The following is a 25,392-nucleotide window of genomic DNA, read 5'->3' on the forward strand; positions in this document are numbered from 1 at the left end:
CTGGCACAAAAACAGAAATATAGACCAATGGAACAAGATAGAAAGCCCAGAAATAAACCCAGGCACCAATGGGTACCTTATTTTTGACAAAGAAGGCAATAATATGCAATGGGGCAAAGACAGCCTCTTCAGTAAATGGTGCTGGGAAAACTGGACAGCTACATGTAAAAGAATGAAATTAGAGCACTTCCTAACACCATACAAAAAATAAACTCAAAATGGATTAAAGACCTAAATGCAAGACCAGAAACTATAAAACTCTTAGAGGAAAATATGGGCAGAACACTCGGTGACATAAATCTTAGCAAGATCCTCTATGACCCACCTCCTAGAGTAATGGAAATAAAAACAAAAGTAAACAAGTGGGACCTGATTAAACTTAAAAGCTTCTGCATAGCAAAGGAAACTATAAGCAAGGTGAAAAAACAACCTTCAGAATGGGAGAAAATAATAGCAAATGAAACAAATGACAAAGGATTAATTTCCACAATATACAAGCAGCTCTTATACTCAATGCCAGAAAAGCAAACAACCCAGTCAAAAAGTGGGGAAAAAGACCTAAACAGACATTTCTCCAAAGAAGACACACAGATGGCTAACAACACATAAAAAGATGCTCAACATTGCTCATTATTAGAGAAATGGAAATCAAAACCACATTGAGATATCACCTCATACCAGTCAGAATGGCCATCATCAAAAAGTCTACAAACAATAAATGCTGGAGAGAGTGTGGAGAAAAGGTAATGCTCTTGCACTGTTGGTGGGATTGTAAATTGATACAGCCACTATGGAAGATGGTATGGAGATTCCTTAAAAACTAGGAATAAAACCACCAAATGACTCAGCAATCCCACTCCTAGGCATATACCCTGAGGAAAGTAAAGTTGAAAGAGACACATGTATCCCATTGTTCATTGTAGCACGATTTACAATAGCTAGAACGTGATAGCAACCTAGATGTCCATTGACACACGAATGGATAAAGAAGTTGTGGTACATATACACAATGGAATACTGCTCAGCCATAAAAAGGAACACATTTGAGTCAGTTCTGATGAGGTGGATGAACCTAGAACCTATTATACAGAGTGAAGTGAGTCAGAAAGAGAAAGACAAATATCGTATTCTAACACATACATATGGAATCTAGGAGAATGGTTCTTAAGAACTTAAAGGGCAGCAGTGGAGAAACAGACATAGAGAATAGACTTATGGACATGGGGAGAGGGGAGGAGAGGGTGAGATGTATAGAAAGAGTAACATGGAAACTTACATTACCATATGTAAAATAGAGAGCCAGTGGGAATTTGCTGTATGGCTCAGGAAACTCAAACAGGGGCTCTGTATCAAGCTAAAGGGGTGGGATGGGGAGGGAGATGGGAGGGAGATTCAAAAGGGAGTGGATAAATGTATACCTATGGCTGATTCATGTTGAGGTTTGACAGAAAACAAGAAAATTCTGTAAAGCAAATACCCTTCAATAAAAAAATTAAAAAATCTTTAAAAAAACTGTACATATCACATATACATGATAAATTGGTACTATTATAATTTTTGCTTGTTTTTTTTTCCCCTTTAAGAGTGAAGAGTTTTGTTTGTTTGACTTGGAATTCATGTGTCTATATGTCTATTGGAGGTAGAAACAATTAAGTACTGCCCAGTGGGCCCAAATAGCTTTCAGAGCCTCTATAATCATGGAGAAGCAGTCTGAAAATGTCCAGTCCTGTGAGGCCTGGGCATTTTGCTCTTTAAGAATGGTATATCTGGTGGGATAAGGGGGAATGGGGACAGGAATATAGACATGAATTTTATGACAGAAGATGGCTAGAGGTAGGATTATTAGTAATGAGGAAGTAATTGGTAATGTAGAAAATCTAGTCCTTATTTGATTGTCTGTATCTTTGATCTCAAATTCCTGACATGTAGCTACAATAAAATCCTAACCAAAGAGTTGTAGTTTGGAAGCTGATGACTATAATTTCTGGCTTCCAGGCAAACTTAAAAGTGACTTTTCTCCCTTAACTGACATGACTTCTCTGGGAAGTGTAATCACAGGTCTTGCCAAGAATACATTTTTGCATTACATAGAATTTTAATTTTCTTTCAATTGCGTTGTGTAAATCTGACACATTGTCATGTAAGGTTACAAATATTGTTGCATACCACTCACAGATATACAGAGTTCATAGGCATAAAGTGAGATTTTTAGTCATTTTGAATGGACATGTTCGCTTTCCTAGCATTATTCCAGTGTTTTTCTGTTTTCTTTCTCTGTTCTTTCTCTGTCCCTACTTTCTTTCCTCACTTCCTGATGGGCACTGGAGCCTATATTCTCTTTGCTGCTACATACTGCCTTTCATGAGAGTGGAAGAGACGAAGGGGAGGATCATTTTTCGCTACTATCTTTATTAACACTTGCATTGCCAGATTGTGTGTGGAGAGCTTCATTTGACAAGTGTCACCTCATCTAAAGCCTGTTTTTTTTTTCCTTTCCCACCCCTGTTCAGCGCTTCGGGCACTGTGTACACGGCCATGGATGTAGCCACGGGACAGGAGGTGAGTATCCACCACCAACTACTGCTCCTTCAGTTTGACTGTTTCTTACTCTTTCTTGTTAAGCTTTAGCCCTTCTTAGCTCAACAGGGACTCTTCTAGTTTCTTACTACTGTAGACTAGAAGTCTTTCAACATGGTGAAACTTAGGTTTTGGAAAGTTACTGTGGCTGCAGTGTGGAGAAGAGATTTGAAGAGATAAGTGGAACAGGTGACTCAGCAGGTTATTGGGTAATTCCATGTGAGAGATGATGTCTGGACTAATGTGGTAGCACATTATAAATGGGGGAAAGTGATGTATTTGAGAGGTACTTAAGTAGATTTGACAGTTGGGTGAATGTGGGGATGACTCACAAGTAGTGATATGTGTGTGTGTTCTCAGTTGTGTCCACTCTTTGTGGCCCCATGGAGTATAGCCCACCAGGTTATTCTGTCCATGGAATTTTTCAGTCAAGAATACTGGAATGGGTTGGCATTTCCTTCTCCATGGTGTCTTCCCAACCCAAGGACTAAACCTGCATCTCTTGTGTTTCCTATGTTGGCAGGTGGATTCTTTACCACTAGCACTACCTGGGAAGCCCAAGTGAGTGATCAGAGAAAGTATAGATTTGAAGAAGTTAGATACTGCCTGAGAGACCTTGTGAAACTGCCTGGTGGGCAGTTTTACAAATTTGGTGCTTAGGAGAGAAATCTGATATAGAAGAGATTTAAAACCTTGTCTCTTGTCTCTAATCTAGTGGGTCTTCCATTACTCTGTGCCTAGGATTCTGGTAGACATTGAAGTTCTCATTTGGAGGCACCTCTTTGTCTCTCACGTTTCATAAGCTGGGAAATCTCTAATCTTATTGCTAAGGCCTAATGACCCAAGATCTTATCTTCAGCAGAAGGAAACCAGGAAGGGGATCTAGAATGCTTGAAGTTTCTTTGCCTTGTACTCTTTGATTGCAGAGCAGGAATGTTGGCAGGTGGGTTGTGGATGGGAGTTACCTGGGAAAGGTCTTAGTTCAAAGATGGGTCTCAGAACTTGAGAGGCACCTCTTGTTCCAGTGAAAATAGAGTTGGGCTCCTCTGAGGGAGGTAATTAGGACCTGCTTGTATGTGTTTGGTGGTTGAAACCCCATGATGTACTGGAGAAGTTACATAACTCACTGTGCTCTTGTCAGGCTTTTACAAGTGTCTGTGGCAAATACTGAGGCTCCATTGAGGGTAAGTCAACTTCAAAAAAAAATTATGTTGAAAGATTTATTAATTGTTCTTTAATGTGAGAACCAGATAACTAGATGTTTACCTTTAGTGGATAGTGAAAGTCGCTCATTTGTGTCTGACACTTTGCGACCCCATGGATTATACAGTCTATGGGATTCTCCAGGCCAGAATACTGCAGTGGGTAGCCTTTCCCTTTTCCAGAGGATCTTCCCAACCCAGGGATATAACTCAGGTCTCCCTCATTGCAGGCAGCTTCTTTACCAGCTGAGCCACAAGGGAAGCCTAGATGTTTACCTTTACTTACTTATAAAAGCTTGGAAAAGTCGTTTGACCTCTGGAGCTTGAATTTTATTTCTTTTTAAAATATGCATGATAACATACACCTCACAAGACTGTTAAATAAGTTATGTGAAGCAATGCATTTGAAAAATACATCATAAACTAAGAATTACATATATATTAACTTTTATCTGCACATATTTGTTTCACACAGTGTTTACTGATCATTTGCTTTATACTACACTTATGCTAAGAACTATGAAAGATTCAGACATTAAAAACATATATACGGAAGGCAGACCGGAGCCGTTGGACTGGACATGATCCGAAGGGTCAGGGAGCGCGGGATGCGAGTGTGGAGCTTGAATTTCGGAGCGTGGCTAGCAGCTGGCATGATGGGTGGGGAGCAGGAGGAGGATCGGTTCGACGGCATGTTGCTGGCCATGGCGCAGCAGCACGAGGGCGGCGTGCAGGAGCCGGTGAACACTTTCTTCAGCTTCCTTCGATGCAAAACAGACTTCTTTGTTGGAGGAGAAGAAGGCATGGCAGAAAAGCTTATCACACAGACTTTCAACCACCACAACCAGCTGGCACAGAAGGCCCGGCGGGAGAAGCAAGCTCGGCAGGAGACTGATCAGTGGGAGAAGGCGGAGCGGGCAGCCAGGTTGGCCACGGAGGCCAAGTCAGAGACCTCCGGGCCCCAGATCAAGGAACTGACTAAGGAGGAGGTTGAGAGGCTACAGCTGGAAATTGACCAGAAAAAGGACGCCAGCTCAAGAAAGGCAGTCTTGGCTCCCCAGGGAAGCAGGAGGCCGAGGAGGAGGAGGAGGAGGATGAGAAGGACAAAGGGAAGCTGAAGCCCAACCTCGGCAACGGGGCAGACCTGCCCAGTTACCGCTGGACCTGGACCCTGTCGGAGCTGGACCTGGCCGTTCCGTTCTGCGTGAACTTCAGTCTGAAGGGGAAGGATGTGGTGGTGGATATCTAGCGGAGGCATCTCCGGGTGGGGCTCAAGGGACAGCCAGCGATCATGGATGGGGAGCTCTACAATGAGGTGAAGGTCGAGGAGAGCTCATGGCTCATCGAGGATGGCAAGGTGGTGATGGTGCATCTGGAGAAGATCAACAAGATGGAGTGGTGGAGCCGCTTGGTATCCAGTGACCCCGAGATAAATACTAAGAAGATCAACCCCGAGAACTCCAAACTGTCAGACCTGGATAGTGAGACCTGTAGCATGGTGGAGAAGATGATGTATGACCAGAGACAGAAGTCCATGGGGCTGCCTACCTCGGATGAGCAGAAGAAACAGGAGATTCTGAAGAAGTTCATGGGTCAGCATCCAGAGATGGACTTTTCCAAGCCCAGATTCAACTAGCCACTGTGTTTGCTCCCCTGAACTCTCCAGGCTGAGCTCCTGGCTCCCCACTTTTCCTCTCCCACCCTCCCTGGGACTGGTGGGCTGCAGGGCCAGGGCAGGCACGGGTCTGGCCGGCACACACAGGTCCCAGGCCATCATGGGAGAAGGGCTGGGGCCTTGGAGGGTATTGTCCTCCCCAGCTGGCCTGCTGTTACACATTAAAACTATTTACCCCCCCCCAAAAAAAAATAAATAAAAACATATATATGTATAAGTGTAAGAAACCATACTTTCTGTTGTGTATATATAAAACTCTTATAATGCTTACAGAAACCTGTGTTGAAATAATTGTAAGGAAGGAAGGAAGGAGGGATGGTATCATTTTGCTGATTTTAAATATGCTATATTGGAGGCAGAGATAGAAAAGAGGAGGTTATACCAGTACTAAAAAGAACCCTACACAGATGGCAATATTACTTCCTTTTTGCTGATGAGAAATTTGAGGCTTGGTGTTAAAGTAACTTTTGCGGGGTTGTGCTGCCAGCAGTTAACAAGGACTGGGTTAGAATCTTTTGATTCTAAATCTTAACTTGTGTTTTCTTGACTGCTAGGCTGCAGTAAGGTTTGGCACCATGGCCCCTTGTCATATTTCTGACCTGGAGCCTCATAGCCTTTGATGGGAGGCAGGCTGGTGCTGGCTGGTTCCTGGATGGTCTGGAGCTGCATGTGTGAGAAGCTGGCCATGGGAAACAAACTTGATGTCATGTGCTTGCTTTGTGGTTACAAAACTATGAATGGAAGCAAGTCCATTAGGGTAGCTAATGCAGTGTAGCCAGGAAGGCCTCATTTTCTCCCCCAGGGAGTATAAATCTTTAGTGGAGCTGGCGGGATGCTCTGTCTTTGTGAGTGACTGCATATTGGGAGTTCCCAGATGGAAAAGGAGAGCTATTATCTGTCACATGTAGGAAGATAAGCATGTTAGTGCTGGAAATTTTCTAGTTCTAGACCTGACAATTAATTTTCAAGCCTATTTTTTAGAGGGAATGTGTGTAATAGAGAAAATAGACTGGAAGATGCTTTGAAGTCATACAAGCCTGAAGGCATTGATTATGACCTTGGGCAACTTCCTTGTAAGTCTTGGTCTTCATTTTCTTATCTGAAAATGCAGAGGATGATTTTCCCTTGACAGGGTTGTTAAGTTTTACAGAGACGATGTCAGTCGAGCACCTGACACTGTGTGATGGGAGAGTGATTGGTTTTTGCTGTCATTCCTGCTGATTATGTTGTCATTCTTGCTGCGCTGTGCCAAGTACTCATCAAATGCAGTTATAACAGTGATTAGCATTTTCACTGTTGTATTACTCTATTATTTAAATTTCTTATGTATGAGTGACACGTTGGCCACTATTTCTTTTAGTTCCCAAAAGAATCCTATGGGGAGGGAAATCAGGGTGGGGATTATTATCCTTAGTATTGATAAAGAGATGGAGGCTCAGGGAGCTTGTGATTGGTCAAGGCTGGTAAGTGACAGAATCAGCCCCAGAGCTTAGGCCCTCGGAGTTCAAACCCAGCTCTTCTTCTGTTATGGGAGTGCTGTCTGCTGGCTTGAGTTAGGAGGGATCTGATCAGGTGAAGGGTGTTTAGCCTAGCCCATGTTTAGTCAGTAGTTATTGGAAAGGACTGTCCCCTTCTCTGTCATCCATGGCCTGCCTCTCTTCTCCCTTGCTGCTGCCAGCAGCGACCTCTGTGAAGTTCACAAGCACTGTCCCATCCTCCAGGATGGCCTTAGGAACTGCACAGGATCCAGATCTTAATATGTGTTATAAGGGCTTACAGTCTTAATGTGATGGGCCTTTAGATCAATGTTTTCCTCTTCAGATGTTAGAAAAAGCTAACATCAGGTGTTACAGAAAACTGTAGCCAGACCAGAAGCCTTCCCTGATAGGGGACCCTACTCCAAAGCAATTTTTTCTCACTTAGGGTAGGGAGTAGAGGTGGTCAAAATGTTTAAAAAAAATAGTTTCTGTTCTTACTGATAAATGACTCTTGTCAGAAGACTGTCCATACTTGATTTGAAGAAATAATAGAGTTGGGAGTTTTCCCATAAAAGTTGAATTATTCATCTTTTACTTTTCTGGATGATTCTGGAATGACTAGTTATAGCTGTTCTGTTAGATGTTCATGTTCTTCACTGTTATTTCTAGGAAATAAACACTTAAATAATTTGAAGTCTAGTCCTGTGGGATGGAGTAGCCTATTGCTGATGCTCTTTGTGGTTTAAAAACAAAGTATTTATCAACCCACTGAATTCTATCTTTTCCTCATCATTGCCAGAAAGATTTGCTGAGCACACACTGTATCAGGCCCTATGGTTGGCATCAGGGATCCTGAGCTTTCAAACGAGCTCTCAAGGGTCTCGAGGTACACACCCTAACTAGTCATCATACAATTCAGTGTGGTGAGTTCCCCAAGAGTTGTGTGAATACGGTCCTATAGGGCTTTAAAGAAGGCAACAAACCTCTCTGGTTTGGAGAAGGAATTTTCTTTTGGTCTGATACAAAGTATAAGAAGGTTTTGAACATGTGAAAACAGTGTAAGATGTTCCAAATGGAGAGAAGCTCAAATATGAGCTTACATATTTCAATGTAGCATATGAAAGAATACAGTGAGAAGTAAGATAGAGGTCAGATCAGAAGGACTTTGAATGTTGGGAACATTCTCTCGGAACAGGAACCTTTTAAATTTTGAATCTGGGAGAGTGTTATCAAATGTGTACAGTGGGGAAGATTAATCTGGCTCTGTGTGCAGAATAAATGGGCATCGCTTTTGAGATTCTAATTCTGATTTTGCTAATGAACTGTTGGGTTTGCAAGTCACATATCCTCTCTAAATTACAATTTCCTCATCTGTCAAACATGGTCGGTAGTAATATTTAAGTCATAACGTGTCTCAGAGGATTAAATGAAATATGTTTGAAAATATTCTATGTAGTACCTGACATGCTGCAAAAATGGATGCACATATCCCTTAAGTTGGTATTATGTGAAAATTTGTTTATTTCTATAGACAAAAAGCCTATCAAGATCTTTTTCATACATAAACATTAAGGATCCCCCTTTTCTATTCTCTCTTAACCTGGTCAACTCTGATTTACTTTTCCACAGTTTAAAAAGGCATCTCCCCTTTATGAAGCCTCTACATTGATAGTGTGAAAGAGTTCTTGCCAGTTTTATGTTTCTGTAACATTTTGTGTGGGCTTTTGTTAAAGCACACGTCTTTTATATTGTGAGTTTTAAAAGTGTTTTTTTCTAATATAAGTATTTTGTAGCAAGCTTGATCTTCAAACTTTGGTTCACATTAGAATTACTTGGAGGGCTTGTTAAAATACAGGGTTTTTGAGGAAAAGGAAGTCCCTATTTATCAGTACTTGAGCTTGGATTAAGTAGAGATCTAAGAAGGTTGAGAGATGAATGGAAAGATCAGTTTTAAAATTCTTTTACTTCCTCATTTAAATTCTTCATAACCATGTATTATCCTCACCTCCAGTGACACCAGTACCAATGCCAAGTAATAAATGATCCTTATACTTAGCAAGTGAACTTTTCCATTAAATAGAAAATTTGTGCAAACCACCCCCCCCCAAAAAAAAAAAAAAAACCCACAGAGTTTCTGATTCAGTAGATTTGGTTGGGGCCTGAAAATTTTCATTTCCAGCACATTCCCAGATAACGTTGATGTTACTGGACTTAGCATTGAGTACCATTGGTCACCAGTGATAAACTGTGAGTTCCTCAAGGGCTCAGACCATATTTTATTCATCTCTGTCTCCTAAGTGTTTATGTCTGGTACTTAATAGGTGCTCAGTAAATTCAGAGTGATTCTGGTTATACATTGAATGTACTTTGATTTCAGGTGGCCATCAAGCAGATGAACCTTCAGCAGCAGCCGAAGAAAGAGCTGATTATTAATGAGATCCTGGTCATGAGGGAAAACAAGAACCCAAATATTGTGAACTACTTGGACAGGTATGGAGTGGTAGTCCTGTTAGAGAAATAAGGCCTTTGGGACTGATGGATGGTAGTGCTATTAGAGAAGGCAACACCAGCACTCAGAACTGTTTCCATTCAAGAATCTTTTAAGGTGCTCAGCTCTGTGCCTCTGAGCCTGCATGTTGCTGGACATCTCTAACGGCTGCACAGTCTTCTGGGTTAGGCTGAACCCTGCCATCCTACAGCTTCTCCCAGCTGGTCCTGCCCCAGGGAATGCCTTCAGCCCATCTGCCTGAGTCAGATGCAAAGGTCTTTAAATCATTCTGCATCTTAAATCTTTTCCTCATCCTGCTTACCCTGCTGAATAACTTCTAGTTTGTCTGTATTATCTTAAAATGTGACATTCAGTAGTTTTGTTTGAGATTTGAGCCGTATGGAGAGAGTACAACCCCTCCTTTGTTCTAAACACTATGGAACTTGATTTCATTTTTTTTGTTGTTGTTGTTCATTAAATTTTTTTTTTTTTTAAGTGTTCTATTTTCATTGTTGACCCCTAGTAGGTATGTAGTCAGTTCAAATCTCTGATCCTTTTTTTTTTTTCTTAACAAGAGCTTGCCTTAAACTGGTAACATAGATTTTTGGTTATCTTCATTAAATTCCATTTTGATTCTTTTAACCCATCTTTCCAGCCTGTAAGAATTCTGCTCTTTAAGGTAATAATAAGAGTTGTAGCTAATATTTGTGTTATGCTTTTCTTTGTACTAAGTACTTTTGTGACTAGCAGTATCTCATTATAAGGTAGGGTTTATTGTCTGTATTTTACAGATGAAGAAACTGAGATTCATAGAAGTTAATAACTTGTCCAAGACCAGTAAGCCAGTAAGTAGCAAATGAGGGTTTTGGATTTGAATATTCCTAGCATCAACGTCCATGCCCTTTCCATCATATTATGTTTTTTTCTACCGTATCTGAACAAAGAAAGTGCCTCTTGCCTGGGTTTCAGAGACATCAGAGGTGAAGGTGATATTGGACCAAGTCTTGGACTCTCAGTAATTTTTCTTACTATTTATTGTGCATTGCCAACTTGTTTTCATTGCTGCCAGATTATGCCAGATTTCTTGTTCTGAATCTAAAAGTGGTAAGCATTCATTTCTTTAAAGAGGAAAGGAGTTGGACTTTGGCCTTCTCTGTTTTGGAGATGATAGTCTCTCCATGATGTAGGTCATGACTGACTCTGAAGAATCCTCTAAAGTTATTCATCCTCCCATCTCTTTTAAGAACTTATTATATGGAGAATAAAGCATGGATAAGCTTCTGAAGGTAATAAGGATACCACATTTTGGCTCAGGATAAGGAAAAATGAAAGCTGTCTTAAGGGTATGGCCTATCTCATAAAATAGTGAGTTCTTCATTAGTGGAGGTAAGTAAACAACAAAATGCATGTGGTTGAATGAATCTGTGTTCTGGGAATGGGATTAGAAGGTTTATAAATTGTTTATCATGCCTTTGCTGGTGTTTCCAGAGGCTTATTATATTCTGTAGTCAGAAATAATTAGGCTCAGTCCCTGCCATCAGTCAGTCTGGTATAGAAAAACATACCTAGGAGCTCTTGCTGGAGCAGAAGAGTGCATACTCTTAAGCTGAACATTCAGTGAAGGTGCTACATTTGAGAATCTGTGGTTTTCGTGAGTTCCCAGAGGAGAACTCCATTCATATTTTTTCTTCTCTGAATATGGGATGCTCTGAAGCTTTCTTGATGGTATTTTGGCACAGTGTATAGCTGCATAGTAATTCAGACAACATGAATCTGGTCTTGAGAGCATTATGTGAGGCCCAGCTAAAGGGACTCTGCTTTGTCAGTGTCCACATAATCTTTTGTACACTCGTGTTTTCCCCCCAGTCAGTCCAAGTTGACAGATGTCTTTTCGATGTGCTGGGGGATGGTCTATAAATGGACATTCTTTGTCAGGGATGAAATAGGCTTATGCCAATGGAGGGCTTTTTACCCAGTCCTGAATTCTCTTTTGGTCCAAGTCCCCACAGTCTTCTCATAAGAGATTGTTGAAGGAGAAATTAATCTATCATATTTATTCTTCATGGACATTAAAAAATTTTAAGACTTTGATGTATAAAGAATGCATAATATTATAGAAAGAGGACTGAATTGATTAATAGGCAAGAGAATAGGATTTAAATCTTACCCTTTACTTGAGACTATTTATTTTTTCCAGTAGCCTCCCATCTGCCCAGCAGTAGTCCCAATATGGGGAGGAAGATGAGATGACATACCACACAGCTCAAGGCAATCCAGTCTGCCTCCTTTGTCTAAAGCTAGCGCAAGAGTTTGTAGAGCTCTAGACTGTCTTTGTTGTTTATTTGTCTTATTTTGTAGCAGAGGAAACTGACAGGCTAAGTGACCTTTTTACTTATCATATAACAGAGCTGAGTGATCCAGTCCCTGAGTGAAACTGTCAGTTTTAGCTCTTCTCAGCCCCACAGTCTCTCTAGTGATACAGTACTAAATTGGAAACCCTTGGCTTCCAGAAGAGGCTTTGGTTCTGCAAGCCTTACCAAATTTATTCCCTTCTTAGAATCAGAGATGTTCAAAATGGAGATCATTGTCAGCAGAATGGCTGTGTGTATAAAACTCTACAGCTTCTTACTGGTTTTTATAACCATTACTTTATTTAACATTTGCAGTTATCTTTTGTTTTACTCATTGATTTACTCAGTAAATAATGGCATCTACTGTGCCACTCTCTCTGGGGATGGAATCTTGAACATGACCTGGTACTGGTCTCATGGATCTCAAATCTAGTAGAACTCTCAAGGATGTTTAGTGACTTCCCTAATATTGGTAACATGGACTCCAAATCCCATCTTCGTCAGACGTTTGGGTGCTCTCTGCTTTCTTGCTTCTAGAGGTGTGGGAACCATGCCTGATTTTAAGAAATACTGCTTTGTGTCGTGATGAAATAAAATTTTATTGCATTTTCAACCTCGTGATTTTAGTTCTGACTTTTGGAGCATCACAGGACAGTCTACTTTGTTTTCTCTAGTCGAATCCTTAAGAGATGTCAAGCTAGTGAAACAGTTCCATAGATTCTGCTTTCCTTCAGAAAAAAGGACAACTTTCAGAGTTGAGGGAAATGCAGTCACTCTGTGTATACGCTTGTCCTTTGAAAGCCACTGCTATGGCTCAGTGTGCCCTACTCAGTGTATTCTACTCACCTTTCACCTTTACCCCTGCAGTTACCTCGTGGGAGATGAGCTATGGGTTGTCATGGAATATTTGGCTGGAGGTTCTCTGACAGACGTGGTAACGGAAACTTGCATGGACGAAGGTCAGATCGCAGCTGTGTGCCGTGAGGTAAGGCCAACAGCCAATCAGACTTGAGCAGGACATGGCTTCCATATCTATGTATCTCAGGGTTCTGCATCTGATGGGATCTCAGCCTGGGCACTGTAGAGGTGGGAGAAATTAGTTGAACTCTCCCATCATCCTTTTATGATACCTGTTTTGAGATTTTTATCACCATTCTTTTTTCTTTAAAGGTAACTATATTCTGAAAGAAAGTTCATATATATATATATATATACATATATATAATCATGTATTATTTCAGCCTCTTAAAAATAGCTGCTGTGAACATTTATTTTCCTTTATCTCTTTAATATGGGTATATATTTTAGTCATATTTTTCTTTCTGCTTTCCTGCTTTATTCATGTGTTATGAAGGAAATAAAGCAGAATAAAGAGATAGTGACAGAGGAGGTACTATTTCAGGTAGTCATGGAAGGTTTTGCCATATATTTGAGTAAAGATCTGAATGATATGAGAAAGTAAACCAAGCAAAAATCTAGGGTAACATACTTCCAGGTGAAAGAAATAGGAAACAAAGTTTAAATCAGTATTCTCTCTCCTTGTTGCTGTCAAACGTTTAAAGTCTATGAAATGGACAAAGGATTAATCTCAAAAATATACAAGCAACTCCTGCAGCTCAATCCCAGAAAAATAAATGACCCAATCAAAAAATGGGCCAAAGATCTAAACAAACGTTTCTCCAAAGAAGACATACAGATGGCTAACAAACACATGAAAAGATGCTCAACATCACTCATTATCAGAGAAATGCAAATCAAAACCACAATGAGGTACCATTACACGCCAGTCAGGATGGCTGCTATCCAAAAGTCTACAAGCAATAAATGCTGGAGAGGGTGTGGAGAAAAGGGAACCCTCTTACACTGTTGGTGGGAATGCAAACTAGTACAGCCACTATGGAGAACAGTGTGGAGTTCCTTAAAAACTGGAAATAGAACTGCCATATGACCCAGCAATCCCACTTCTGGGCATACACACCGAGGAAACCAGATCTGAAAGAGACACATGTACCCCAATGTTCATCGCAGCACTGTTTATAATAGCCAGGACATGGAAGCAACCTAGATGCCCATCAGCAGACGAATGGATAAGAAAGCTATGGTACATATACACAGTGGAATATTACTCAGCCATTAAAAAGAATACATTTGAATCAGTTCTAATGAGATGGATAAAACTGGAGCCCCTTATACAGAGTGAAGTAAGCCAGAAAGATAAAGACCAATACAGTATAATAATGCATATATATGGAATTTAGAAAGATGGTAACGATAACCCTATATGCAAGACAGAAAAAGAGACACAGATGTATAGAACAAACTTTTGGACTCTGGGAGAAAGGGAGGGTGGGATGATCTGAGAGAACAGCATCGAAACATGTATATTATCAAGTGTGAAACAGAACACCAATCCAGGTTGGATGCATGAGACAAGTGCTCAGGGCTGGTGCACTGGGATGACCCAGAGGAATGGGATAGGGAGGGAGGTGGGAGGGGGGTTCAGGATGGGGAACACATGTAAATCCATGGCTGATTCATGTCAATGTATGGCAAAAACCACTGCAATATTGTAAAGTAATTAGCCTCCAACCAATAAAAATAAATGAAAAAAAAAAGGAAAAAAAAATCTGTAAAATGCTTGTATGAGGAGGGGGAATACAAACCTTGGCAAGGCCTACATGAGAAGCAGTGTCCTTAGGGGATGGCCACATCTTAAATTAGAGCGAGAGGATGAAGGGAGTATTTGGAGAAGTTGGGTGTATTGGGTGCTTTGCTGATAAGAGACTGAAAGTTTCTCATAGCCTAATAGTATAAACGTTTGGGAATTAGGGAAAGAGTGCATGATTAAGTGGTTAGAAGATTAGGTTCAGAGTTTCATGGGGATGAGTATGCCTAGGGTTTGATGATAGAGGAATTAGAAGCATGCAGATGAAATTACATGGTTTTGTAATAATACGAGGAAAAATAAAGTCATGTGAAATCACTCTGTCCTAGAAAATACAATCATCTTTTCATTAAAAACCCTGGGATCTAGAACACATACATAGGTAGGTTAATGGAATTAACACAGGCCTGGGATTCTTAGGAGATCTGATTTATTGTCTTTATTGTGCCACTGAGGTGGTGTTTCTCAAATTTTTTCATTATCCTCCCTCCGCCACCAGGAAACTTTCAAGACGTTTTTTCCTAATCACATTTCCCCCATGAAATCTAATATCATAGATAAACTATATATCTGTTTATATTCTGGGGACCTTTGGAAATGCAGAGTTATTGTAATATCTAAGATGTTATTCATTTCAGTCATCTGAAGAATTGACTTTTACTGATTGAGATACATGCAAATATATGCTTGGGGAAATCAGTATGTCTCAAGTGATTTATCTTAGGAATTGCAACATTCATAATGTGTATACCTTAGGGGTACCACGTGGATCAAAAAGCACTTGGATAAACATTTAAATGTTATGCAAATACATGGCATTACTATTTTTTTTTCATGGCATTACTATTATCCATAAGTTCTCATAGAGATAATGCACCTTTCTAAAAATACCTTTATTAAGATATAATTCACATACCATATTATTCACCCATTTAAAGTGCATAATTTAAAAGGTATTAGTATATTTAGTTATACAGCTATCACCATAATCAGTTTTAGAACATTTGCATCACCCTAAAAAGAAACAGAGTGTTCAAACTTACCGCACAATTGCACTCATCTCACACGCTAGCAAAGTAATGCTCAACAGTCTCCAAGCCAGGCTTCAACAGTATGTGAACCGTGAACTTCCAGATGTTCAAGCTGGATTTAGAAAAGGCAGAGGAACCAGAGATCAAATTGCCGACATTCGTTGGATCATCAAAAAAGCAAGAGAGTTCCAGAAAAACATCTGCTTTTGCTTTAATAACTATGCCAAAGCCTTTGACTGTGTGGATCACAACCAACGGTGGAAAATTCTTCATTCTGCTTATTTAACTTATATGCAGAGTACCTCATGCAAAATGCTGGGCTAGATGAAGCACAAGCTGGAATCAAGATTGCCAGGAGAAATATCAATAACCTCAGATATGCAGATGACACCACCCTTATGGCAGAAAGCAAAGAAGAACTAAAGAGCCTCTTGATGAAAGTGAAAGAGGAGAGTGAAAAGGCTGGCTTAAAACTCAACATTCAGAAAACTAAGATCATGGCATCTGGTCCCATCACTTCATGGGAAATAGATGGGGAAACAATGGGAATAGTGAGAGACTTTTATTTTTTTGGGCTCCAAAGTCACTGCAGATGGTAAGATGCTTGCTCCTTGGAAGAAAAGTTATGACCAACCTAGACAGCATATTAAAAAGCAGACATTACTTTGCTGACAAAAGTTCCGTCTAGTCAAAGCTATGGTTTTTCCACTAGTCATGTATGGATGTGAGAGTTGGACTATAAAGAAAGCTGAGCGCTGAAGAATTGATGCTTTTGAATTTGTGGTGTTGGAGAAGACTCTTGAGAGTCTCTTGGACTGCAAGGAGATCCAACCAGTCCATCCTAAAGGAAATCAGTCTTGAATATTCGTTGAAAGGACTGATGCTGAAGCTGAAACTCCAATACTTTGTCCACTTGATATGAAGAACTGACTCATTTGAAAAGACCCTGGTGCTGGGAAAGATTGAAGGCAGAAGGAGAAGGGGATGACAGAGGATGAGATGGTTGGATGGCATCACCGACTCGATAGACATGAGTTTAAGCAAGCTCCGGGAGTTGGTGATGGACAGGGAAGCCTGGCATGCTGCAGTCCATGGGGTCAGAAAGATTCAGACACAACTGAGCAACCGAACTGAACTGAAAAAGAAACTCCATACCTATTAGCAGTCACCCCCGACTGCCCCCACCCAACCTGTTTCCCATCTCTTCCAGGCTTATGCAGTCACTAGTCTATTTTGTTTCTCTGTAGATTTGCTTGTTCCAGGTATTTCATATAAAAATGTAATATGTGCTCTGATTGGCTCATTTTGCTTAGTATAATATTTTGAAGGCTCATCCATTTTATAGCATATGTTCTTTTATTAACAAGTAAGATTCTGTTTATTTGCCTGTCCATCAGCTGATGGACATTTGGGTAATTTCCACTTTTTGACTTACGGATAATGCTGTGAACATTCATGGATAAGTTGTTGGTTAAATATGTTTTCACTTCTCTTGGGTGTGTGCCTAGAAGTGGGTCTTCTGGTCATGTAGAGACTTTATGTTTAATATTTTGAGGACTGGCCAAAATGTTTACCACAGTGGCTATACCATTTTATATTCCTACTAGCAATGCATGATGGTTCCAATTTCTAGAAATCATCCTTTCTGTTTATAACTTTTGACATCCAGAGGCCAAAGTCTCTACCCTCCTTAGAAAAACAGGTCTTACTTTTCCAGGGAAAGCCTCTTCTGGATATTGGTTTGTTTTTAATTTAGCCATTGGTGTATTCTTAGAAAGTGAAGTATTAAGTTGAGAATATTTCAATAGTGTCCTCTAATTCGTTTGCATCTTTTTCATGTTTTTAGAGGTAGAAGTCTCTAAAATTTAGCTTTGGGTTATTATCTTACTAATAGATTGAGTAGTAACCTTGAGAGTATCTTTTCTGATCCCCACCTTTTACAGATGGGAAGACAGTAGCCCAGAGGGAATAAGAGATTTGTCTAGAATAATGTTATTGGTCAGAACCAGGCATTTTTATTATTGTTTTCAGTTGCCGTATTGCTCATTCTGCCTGTGTGTTTTCCAAGGTTCTTTTCTTTCTTCTTTATTTCCTATAGCATTTGCCAATTTCAACCATTACCATAACTTAAAAGCTTGTAAACGTTTATTTCAAGTCCAGCCTCTCTACAGTACTCAAGATTCACACCTGCAGTTGCCTGCTGGACATTTGTCTGCAGATGTTTTTGGGAATGTAAAAACCAGAATACAGCAAACAGTACAAACTTACCTCCTCACCAAAATAAGATTATCTTCCTAAATTCACAGCTTCTAGTATCATTTCCATTTGTTTAGTTTCCCAAATGTGACTCTTATTTGTCATTTTCCTGTAGTTTTTTCTTTACAAAATCCTTTCCATTCTTCCTCAGTACTTTTTTTTTTTTTTGCCTTGGGTTCTTTGTCAAGGTGCTAATGGTCTGTAAACAATTCTAAAACACTTTGGAGGAACTCCTGTACCTAAAACTATTATAAGCCATGTTACAATACACTGTGGTCAAGTATCTTACAAGAAAGGTATGAGGCAGCATCGAGTATTAAAAGTATGTCTAGTAATGAGACGGGAGACTGGGTTTTAGACCTGCCTCTTCCATTTATTTGGAGTAAGTTCTTTTTTTTTTTTTTTTTTTTTTAATTAGTTGGAGGCTAATCACTTCACAACATTTCAGTGGGTTTTGTTGTACATTGATATGAATCAGCCATAGAGTTACACGTATTCCCCATCCCGATCCCCTCTCCCACCTCCCTCTCCACCCGATTCCTCTGGGTCTTCCCAGTGCACCAGGCCCGAGCACTTGTCTCATGCATCCCACCTGGGCTGGTGATCTGTTTCACCATAGATAGTATACATGCTGTTCTTTTGAAACATCCCACCCTCACCTTCTCCCACAGAGTTCAAAAGTCTGTTCTGTATTTCTGTGTCTCTTTTTCTGTTTTGCATATAGGGTTATCATTACCATCTTTCTAAATTCCATATATATGTGTTAGTATGCTGTAATGTTCTTTATCTTTCTGGCTTACTTCACTCTGTATAAGGGGCTCCAGTTTCATCCATCTCATTAGGACTGATTCAAATGAATTCTTTTTAATGGCTGAGTAATATTGCATGGTGTATATGTACCACAGCTTCCTTATCCATTCATCTGCTGATGGGCATCTAGGTTGCTTTGGAGTAAGTTCTTTTACTCACTGGGGCCTCACTTTTGTTATCATAAAATGAGGAGATTGGATTAGTTATTTTCTGTAAGTTTTCATAATTATTTGTCCTTTCTTTATCCTTCTGCCCACATCACTTCAACAGTGCCTGCAAGCTTTGGAGTTTCTGCATTCAAACCAAGTTATTCATAGAGACATCAAGAGTGACAACATCCTGTTGGGAATGGATGGCTCTGTCAAGCTAAGTGAGTAGGAGTAATAATAACTTCTCTTCCCTCTGGAACTCTGTCTCCTCTGGGATAGTAATCATATAAGAATAGCTACAAGACTCACCAAAGAATCTATTTCCTTGGATATGCAGGCACTTTATATTACTCAGCACTATATAGGATGACATTTTTTCCCCACTCATTTGTATGTTCAATGAAAAACATTTATTGTGATGGGCACCAAGGATACTTTTGCTTGTATTTAAGTAGTTCTCAATCTACTATGGGAAACATAAAATACATAATTAGAAAAAAGAGTTTAGTGTAATAACTTTCGTTCATTCATTTAGCAAACTTTATAAAATGTCTGTTTATGTGGTTGGCCATCTGAGAATGAAACGTGAGTAAAAACACATAGTTCTTATTGAAGGCATCGCAGTTAAGTAAACATATAATTGCAATATAATGGGAATGAATTGCAGGCAGAACATTGTGTTTATAAGTGTAAGGACCAAGAATCCAGACAAACAGGTTGTGTCATGCGTGGATGGGCAGCTTAGGGGAAGACTGTTAGCAGTCTGTACCCTGGGGCACAAGGGGAGGAACTTATTAAAACAGGGTCATGCCTCAGTTCAGTTAAGTGGCTCAGTCATGTCCAACTCTTTGCGACCCCAACTGCAGCACGCCAGGCCTCCCTGTCCATCACCAACTCTGCAACTTGCTCAAACTCAAGTCCATCGAGTCGGTGATGCCATCCAACCATCTCATCCTCTCTTGTCCCCTTCTCCTCCCACCTTCAGTCTTTCCCAGCATCAGGTCTTTTCAGATGAGTCAGATAGCCAAAGTATTGGAGTTTCAGCTTCAGCATCAGTCCTTCCAGTGAATATCCAAGACTGATTTCCTTTAGGATGGACTGGTTGGATCTCCTTGCAGTCCAAGGAACTCTCAAGAGTCTTCTCCAACACCACAAATTCAAAAGCATCAATTCTTCAGCGCTCAGCTTTCTTTATAGTCCACTCTCACATCCATACATGACTAGTGGAAAAACCATAGCTTTGACTAGATGGAACTTTTGTCGGCAAAGTAATGTCTGCTTTTTAACGTGCTGTCTAGGTTGGTCATAACTTTTCTTCCAAGGAGCAAGTGTCTTTTAATTTCATGACTGAAGTCACCATCTACAGTGATTTTGGAGCCCAGAAAATAAAGTCTGTCACTGTTTCCCCATCTATTTCCCATGAAGTGATGGGACCAGATGCCCTGATGTTAGTTTTCTGAATGTTGAGTTTTAAGCCAGCCTTTTCACTCTCCTCTTTTACTTTCATCAAGAGGCTCTTTAGTTCTTCTTCAGTTTCTGCCATAAGGGTGGTATCATCTGTGTATCAGAGGTTATTGATATTTCTCCCAGCAATCTTGATTCCAGCTTGTGCTTCATCCAGCCCAGCGTTTCTCATGATGTACTCTGCATATAAGTTAAATAAGCAGGGTGACAATATACAGCCTTGATGTACTCCTTTCCCGATTTGGAACCAATCTGTTGTTCCACGTCCAGTTGTAACTGTTGCTTCCTGACCTGCATACAGATTTCTTAAGAGGCAGGTCAGGTGGTCTGATATTCCCATCTCTTGAAGAATTTTCCACAGTTTGTTGTGATCCACACAACAGAGGCTTTGGTGTAGCCAATAAAGCAGAAGTAGATGTTTTTCTGGAACTCTCTCGCTTTTTCAATGACCCAACGGATCTTACCAATTTGATCTCTGGTTCCTCTGCTTTTTCTTAAGCCAGCGTGAACATCTGGAAGTTCACAGTTCATGTACTGTTGAAGCCTGGCTTGGAGACTGAGCATAACTTTGCTAGTGTGTGAGATGAGTGCAATTGTGTGTTAGTTTGAGCATTCTTTGGCATTGCCTTTCTTTGGGATTGGAATGAAAACTGATCTTTTCCAGTCCTGTGGCCACTGTTGAGTTTTCCAAATTTGCTGGCATATTGAGTGCAGCACTTTCACAGCATCATCTTTTAGGATTTGAAAGAGCTCAACTGGATTTCCATCACCTCCACTAGCTTTGTTCGTAGTGATGCTTCTTAAGGCCCACTTGACTTCACATTCGAGGATGTCTGGCTCTAGGTGAGTGGTCATACCATCCTGATTATCTGGGTCATGAAGATCTTTTTTGTATAGTTCTTCTGTGTATTCTTGCCACCTCTTCTTAATATCTTCTGTACTTTATTGAGCCCATCTTTGCATGGAACATTCCCTTGGTATATTTAGTTTTCTTGAAGAGATCTCTAGTCTTTCCATTCTATTGTTTTCCTCTATTTCTTTGCACTGATCACTGAGGAAGGCTTTCTTATCTCTCCTTGCTATTCTTTGGAACTCTGCATTCAAATGGGTATATCTTTCCTTTCCTCCTTTGCTTTTTGCTTCTCTTCTTTTCACAGCTATTTGTAATGCCTCCTCAGACAGCCATTTTGCTTTTTTGCATTTCTTTTTCTTGGGGATGGTCTTGATTCCCGTCTTCTGTACAATGTCACAAACATCCATCCATAGTTCTTAAGGCACTCCATCAAATCTAATCCCTTGAGTCTATTTGTCACTTCCACTGTATAATCATAAGGGATTTGATTTAGGTCATACCTAAATGATCTAATGGTTTTCCCTGCTTTCTTCAATTTAAGTCTGAGTTTGGCAATAAGGAGTTCATGATCTGAGCCACAGTCAGCTCCCGGTCTTGTTTTTTGCTGACTGTGTAGAGCTTCTCCATCTTTGGCTGCAAAGAATATAATCAGTCTGATTTTGGTATTGACCATCTGGTGATGTCCATGTGTAGAGTCTTCTCTTGTACTATTGGAAGAGGGTGTTTGCTATGACCAGTGTGTTCTGTTGGCAAAACTCTATTAGCCTTTGCCTTGCTTCATTCTCTACTCTAAGGCCAAATTTGCCTATTACTCCCGGTATTTCTTGACTTCCTACTTTTGCATTCCAGTCCCCTATAATGAAAAGGACATCTTTTTTTGGGTGTTACTTCTAGAAGGTCTTATAGGTGTTCATAGAACCATTCAGCTTCAGCTTTTTCAACATTACTGGTTGGGGCATAGACTTGGATTACTGTGACATTGAATGGTTTGCCTCGAAACGAACAGAGATTATTCTGTCATTTTTGAGATTGCACCTATGTACTGCATTTTGGGCTCTTGTTGACTGTAATGGCTACCCCATTTTTTCTAAGGGATTCTTGACCACAGTAGTAGGTATGATGGTCATCTGAATTAAATTCACCCATTCCAGTCCATTTTAGTTCGCTGATTCCTAAAATGTTGATGTTCACTGTTGCTATATCCTGTTTGGCCACTACCAATTTGCCTTGATTCATGGACCTAACATTCCAGGTTCCTATGCAATATTGCTCTTTACATCATTGGACTTTGCTTCTATCACCAGTCACATCCACAGCTGGGTGTTGTTTTTGCTTTGGCTCTATCTCTTCATTCTTTCTGGAGTTGTTTCTCCATTGATCTCCAGTAACATATGGGGCACCTACCGACCTGGGGATTTCGTCTTTCAGTGTCCTATCTTTTTGCCTTTTCATACTGTTCATGTGGTTCTCAAGGTAAGAATACTGAAGTGGTTTGCCATTCCCTTCTCTAGTGGACCACATTTTTTCATGCCTAGTTGTAGATGATTAAGTTTTCATGCCTAGGAAATAAAATAAGGACCTAGTAACCAGATACTGGCATATGGGGATGGTTTTCAGGAAGAAAGCAGAATTCGGGCAGGTAATAGAGGTCAAAATGGGCAGTTTAGCCTTTAATGCCTAGTGTTTCTGGTTTGAGGAGGGGTAGGAAGGCAGAACTCATGTTTCATGTTCTTCCTTAAAGCTGAACAGGGCACAGCCTAGGAGTAGGATATGAAGGTGGCGGTTATGTGACTCCAGCTTTGGAGAGAGAACGGATGTAGTGGCTAGGACACAGGCAGAGCTTGATACCTCGGGGTAGGCACACATTCAGTATTTACAGAAGGAACACTCTGCATATGAATTGTTTCTGTCTTTTCTGTTTCAGCTGATTTTGGATTTTGTGCTCAGATCACCCCAGAACAAAGCAAACGGAGCACCATGGTGGGAACACCGTACTGGATGGCACCAGAGGTTGTGACCCGGAAAGCCTATGGGCCAAAGGTTGACATTTGGTCCCTCGGCATCATGGCTATTGAAATGATTGAAGGGGAGCCCCCATACCTCAATGAAAACCCTCTGAGAGTGAGTGTTACTAGCCCCATATCAAGATGTTTGGGCTGTTGGATTTTTCTTTTCTGGATCAAAGTAGGCAGTGATAAAGTATACATGCTTAAGGAAATGTAAATTAGCAGTCATTCATTCATGTATTCAGTGATTATTTGAGTTCTTATGGGCAAGAAACTGTTTTGATAATAAGAAAACAAATTAATATATAGTAACACAAGATAAGAGCTGTGAAAGAAAGAGTAAGGGGCTTAAGAGAGTAAGAGGGGGAAGGAGGGAGAAGTGTGCTGTTTTATTCTAGGTAGAGAATGAGTTCCTCTCATATAAGTTATCTGAGGAGAAATCTGAAGGAAAAAAAAGGAATGAAAAAATAGAAAAATTAAGGAAAAAAGGAATGATCCTTGAGGTTAATCTGATGTAAGAATTTTTGAGTTATCAAGTGTATAAAGAACTTGTTTGGAGAACATACTTGATACATCCTGGGGAAAACCAAGGAGACTAGTGTCCCTGAAGTGAGTGAGCAGAGTGGACAAGGTTCTGACCATGTTAAGTTAAAATGTTTATAAGACATCTTAAGTGAAGGTATTGAGTAGAATTGGGCATAAGAGTTCAGAGTTCAAGAGTGAGCATTCAGGACTCGAAATACAAATTTATTAGTAGGTATTATATAGTTGGTTTATTTAAAAATCAGAGGTAGATGATAATGAGATCACTCACCTAGGAAGTGAGGTTAGAGTACTGAGACCTGGGATACACTCATATTTACAAATTAGAGGAACCAGCAAAGTTGACCAATGAGCGGCCATCCTGGTAGAAGGAGACCTGAGAGACGTGTCCCGGAGGCCAAGAGGACAACGTATTTTGAGAAGGAGGATGGACCAGTGTCAAATGTGACTAACCTGCATTTAAGATAATGCTAAGAAATGATCATTAGATTTGTCCGTGTAAAGGTTATTGATGACTTTGACAGTCAGTTTCACTGGAGTGATGGGAATGAAAGCCTGGTAGAGTAAAGCCACCAGAGTGAAGAAATGACATGTATAAGCAGTTACTTTTCATCATTTTCTTTCAAAGGAATTTTGCAGTTATGCTAACAGAGAAGTGAGTGGAGCCATATCTTGAAGTGGAGACTAGGGGGATTTTCTTTTTTTGTTTGTTTTGAAGATGATATTTCATAGCATGTTTTTGTGCTGATGAGAATGATCTAGTAGAGAGGAAAATGGTCATGTACAAGAGAGATGTGACATCTGTAGAAGAGATAGTGATATCCTTAAGTAGATCAGGGGGGTTGGATCAAGTACTGAGGTAAAGATCATCAAATTAGAACTTGGACAGTTTATTATTATAATAGGAGAAGGAAAGCAGCGTATGTGAATATAGATACAAGTAGGTTGGTAATTTTGATCATGGGCAAATGTGAGAGTTATTCTGATTGTTTTTATTTTGTTGTTTATTCCAGCCTCTCACTCAGTGCCAGAATTCCCTGAGTGATGCTGATGGACAGTCATGTAATTTTAGCCGGTTACCTCTTGGATAGCCCTAATTATTGAAAAGTGCTTTAGTGTACCAAACCAAAACTACCTTCCATAGTTTCTTCCCTTGGCTCCCAGTATTGCCCTGTGGATCCACATGCCATTCACCTTCCTCCACCTTAAGAGTGGCCTTGAAAAGGATGATGAGTAATAGTGACAGAAATAAGACTGGGATCAGAGTCAGAGGACATGAGCTTATGTAAACAGCATGATCCCAAGCATCTCTATGTTTTAGGACTTTATCTGTGAAATGGGGATGATAATTCTTGCCCTGCCTATTACCCAGAGTTATTGTGGTCATTAAATGAGATAGTGTTTGTGTAAACACTTGATGAAATAAAGTGCAGATTGCTTTAAAAGATTTAGTATGATTATGTTTTTCTTTACCTTTCCCAGGGGATGGCTTCATATTAGAGAACCAAGATGGCAGCAGTGAAACAGATTGCTCCTTTACAGAAAGTTCCTTTATATGTTCTTTTCCTGCTGGAAGAGATCAATTCATAGATGACTGAGATGATGGCACCAGGAATAATAAATTTCCTTCAGCAGATGGGCAGGTGTTTAACTCAGTAGGCTAAATGTATAATAAACCATTTAGATTTAAGTCAATAATAATAATAATAAATCCTTGGATCTGTAACACACTTCATAAGCTTATGAAGTGCTTTCAGTATGTTATCTTGTTTTATTTTACAGACATGTGAGATAGGTACTGTTAACATCACTGTTTTACAGATGAGGAAGTTAGAAATTCACTG

At 40.1% G+C, this 25,392-nt stretch overlaps 1 protein-coding gene and 1 pseudogene across 12 annotated transcripts in view; both read left to right on the forward strand.

The window, feature by feature from the left end:
- Nucleotides 1-25,392, forward strand: part of PAK1 (p21 (RAC1) activated kinase 1) — a 161,352-nt gene that overhangs the window by 129,518 nt on the left and 6,442 nt on the right. For all 11 annotated transcript variants that reach the window (XM_043451523.1, XM_043451526.1, XM_043451524.1 and 8 more), the window contains 5 exons: nt 2,511-2,559; nt 9,310-9,422; nt 12,639-12,756; nt 18,804-18,903; nt 22,924-23,120. In XM_043451523.1, coding sequence (XP_043307458.1) covers nt 2,511-2,559; nt 9,310-9,422; nt 12,639-12,756; nt 18,804-18,903; nt 22,924-23,120 — 577 coding nt within the window. The remainder of the gene's footprint in view (nt 1-2,510; nt 2,560-9,309; nt 9,423-12,638; nt 12,757-18,803; nt 18,904-22,923; nt 23,121-25,392) is intronic.
- On the forward strand, nt 2,566-5,631 carry LOC122430689 (annotated as a pseudogene). Its single transcript, XR_006266374.1, has one exon. The product of XR_006266374.1 is annotated as a nuclear migration protein nudC-like (transcript).

This window comes from Cervus canadensis, chromosome 29 (assembly GCF_019320065.1).
Source record: "Cervus canadensis isolate Bull #8, Minnesota chromosome 29, ASM1932006v1, whole genome shotgun sequence".
Taxonomy (NCBI): Eukaryota; Metazoa; Chordata; class Mammalia; order Artiodactyla; family Cervidae; genus Cervus; species Cervus canadensis.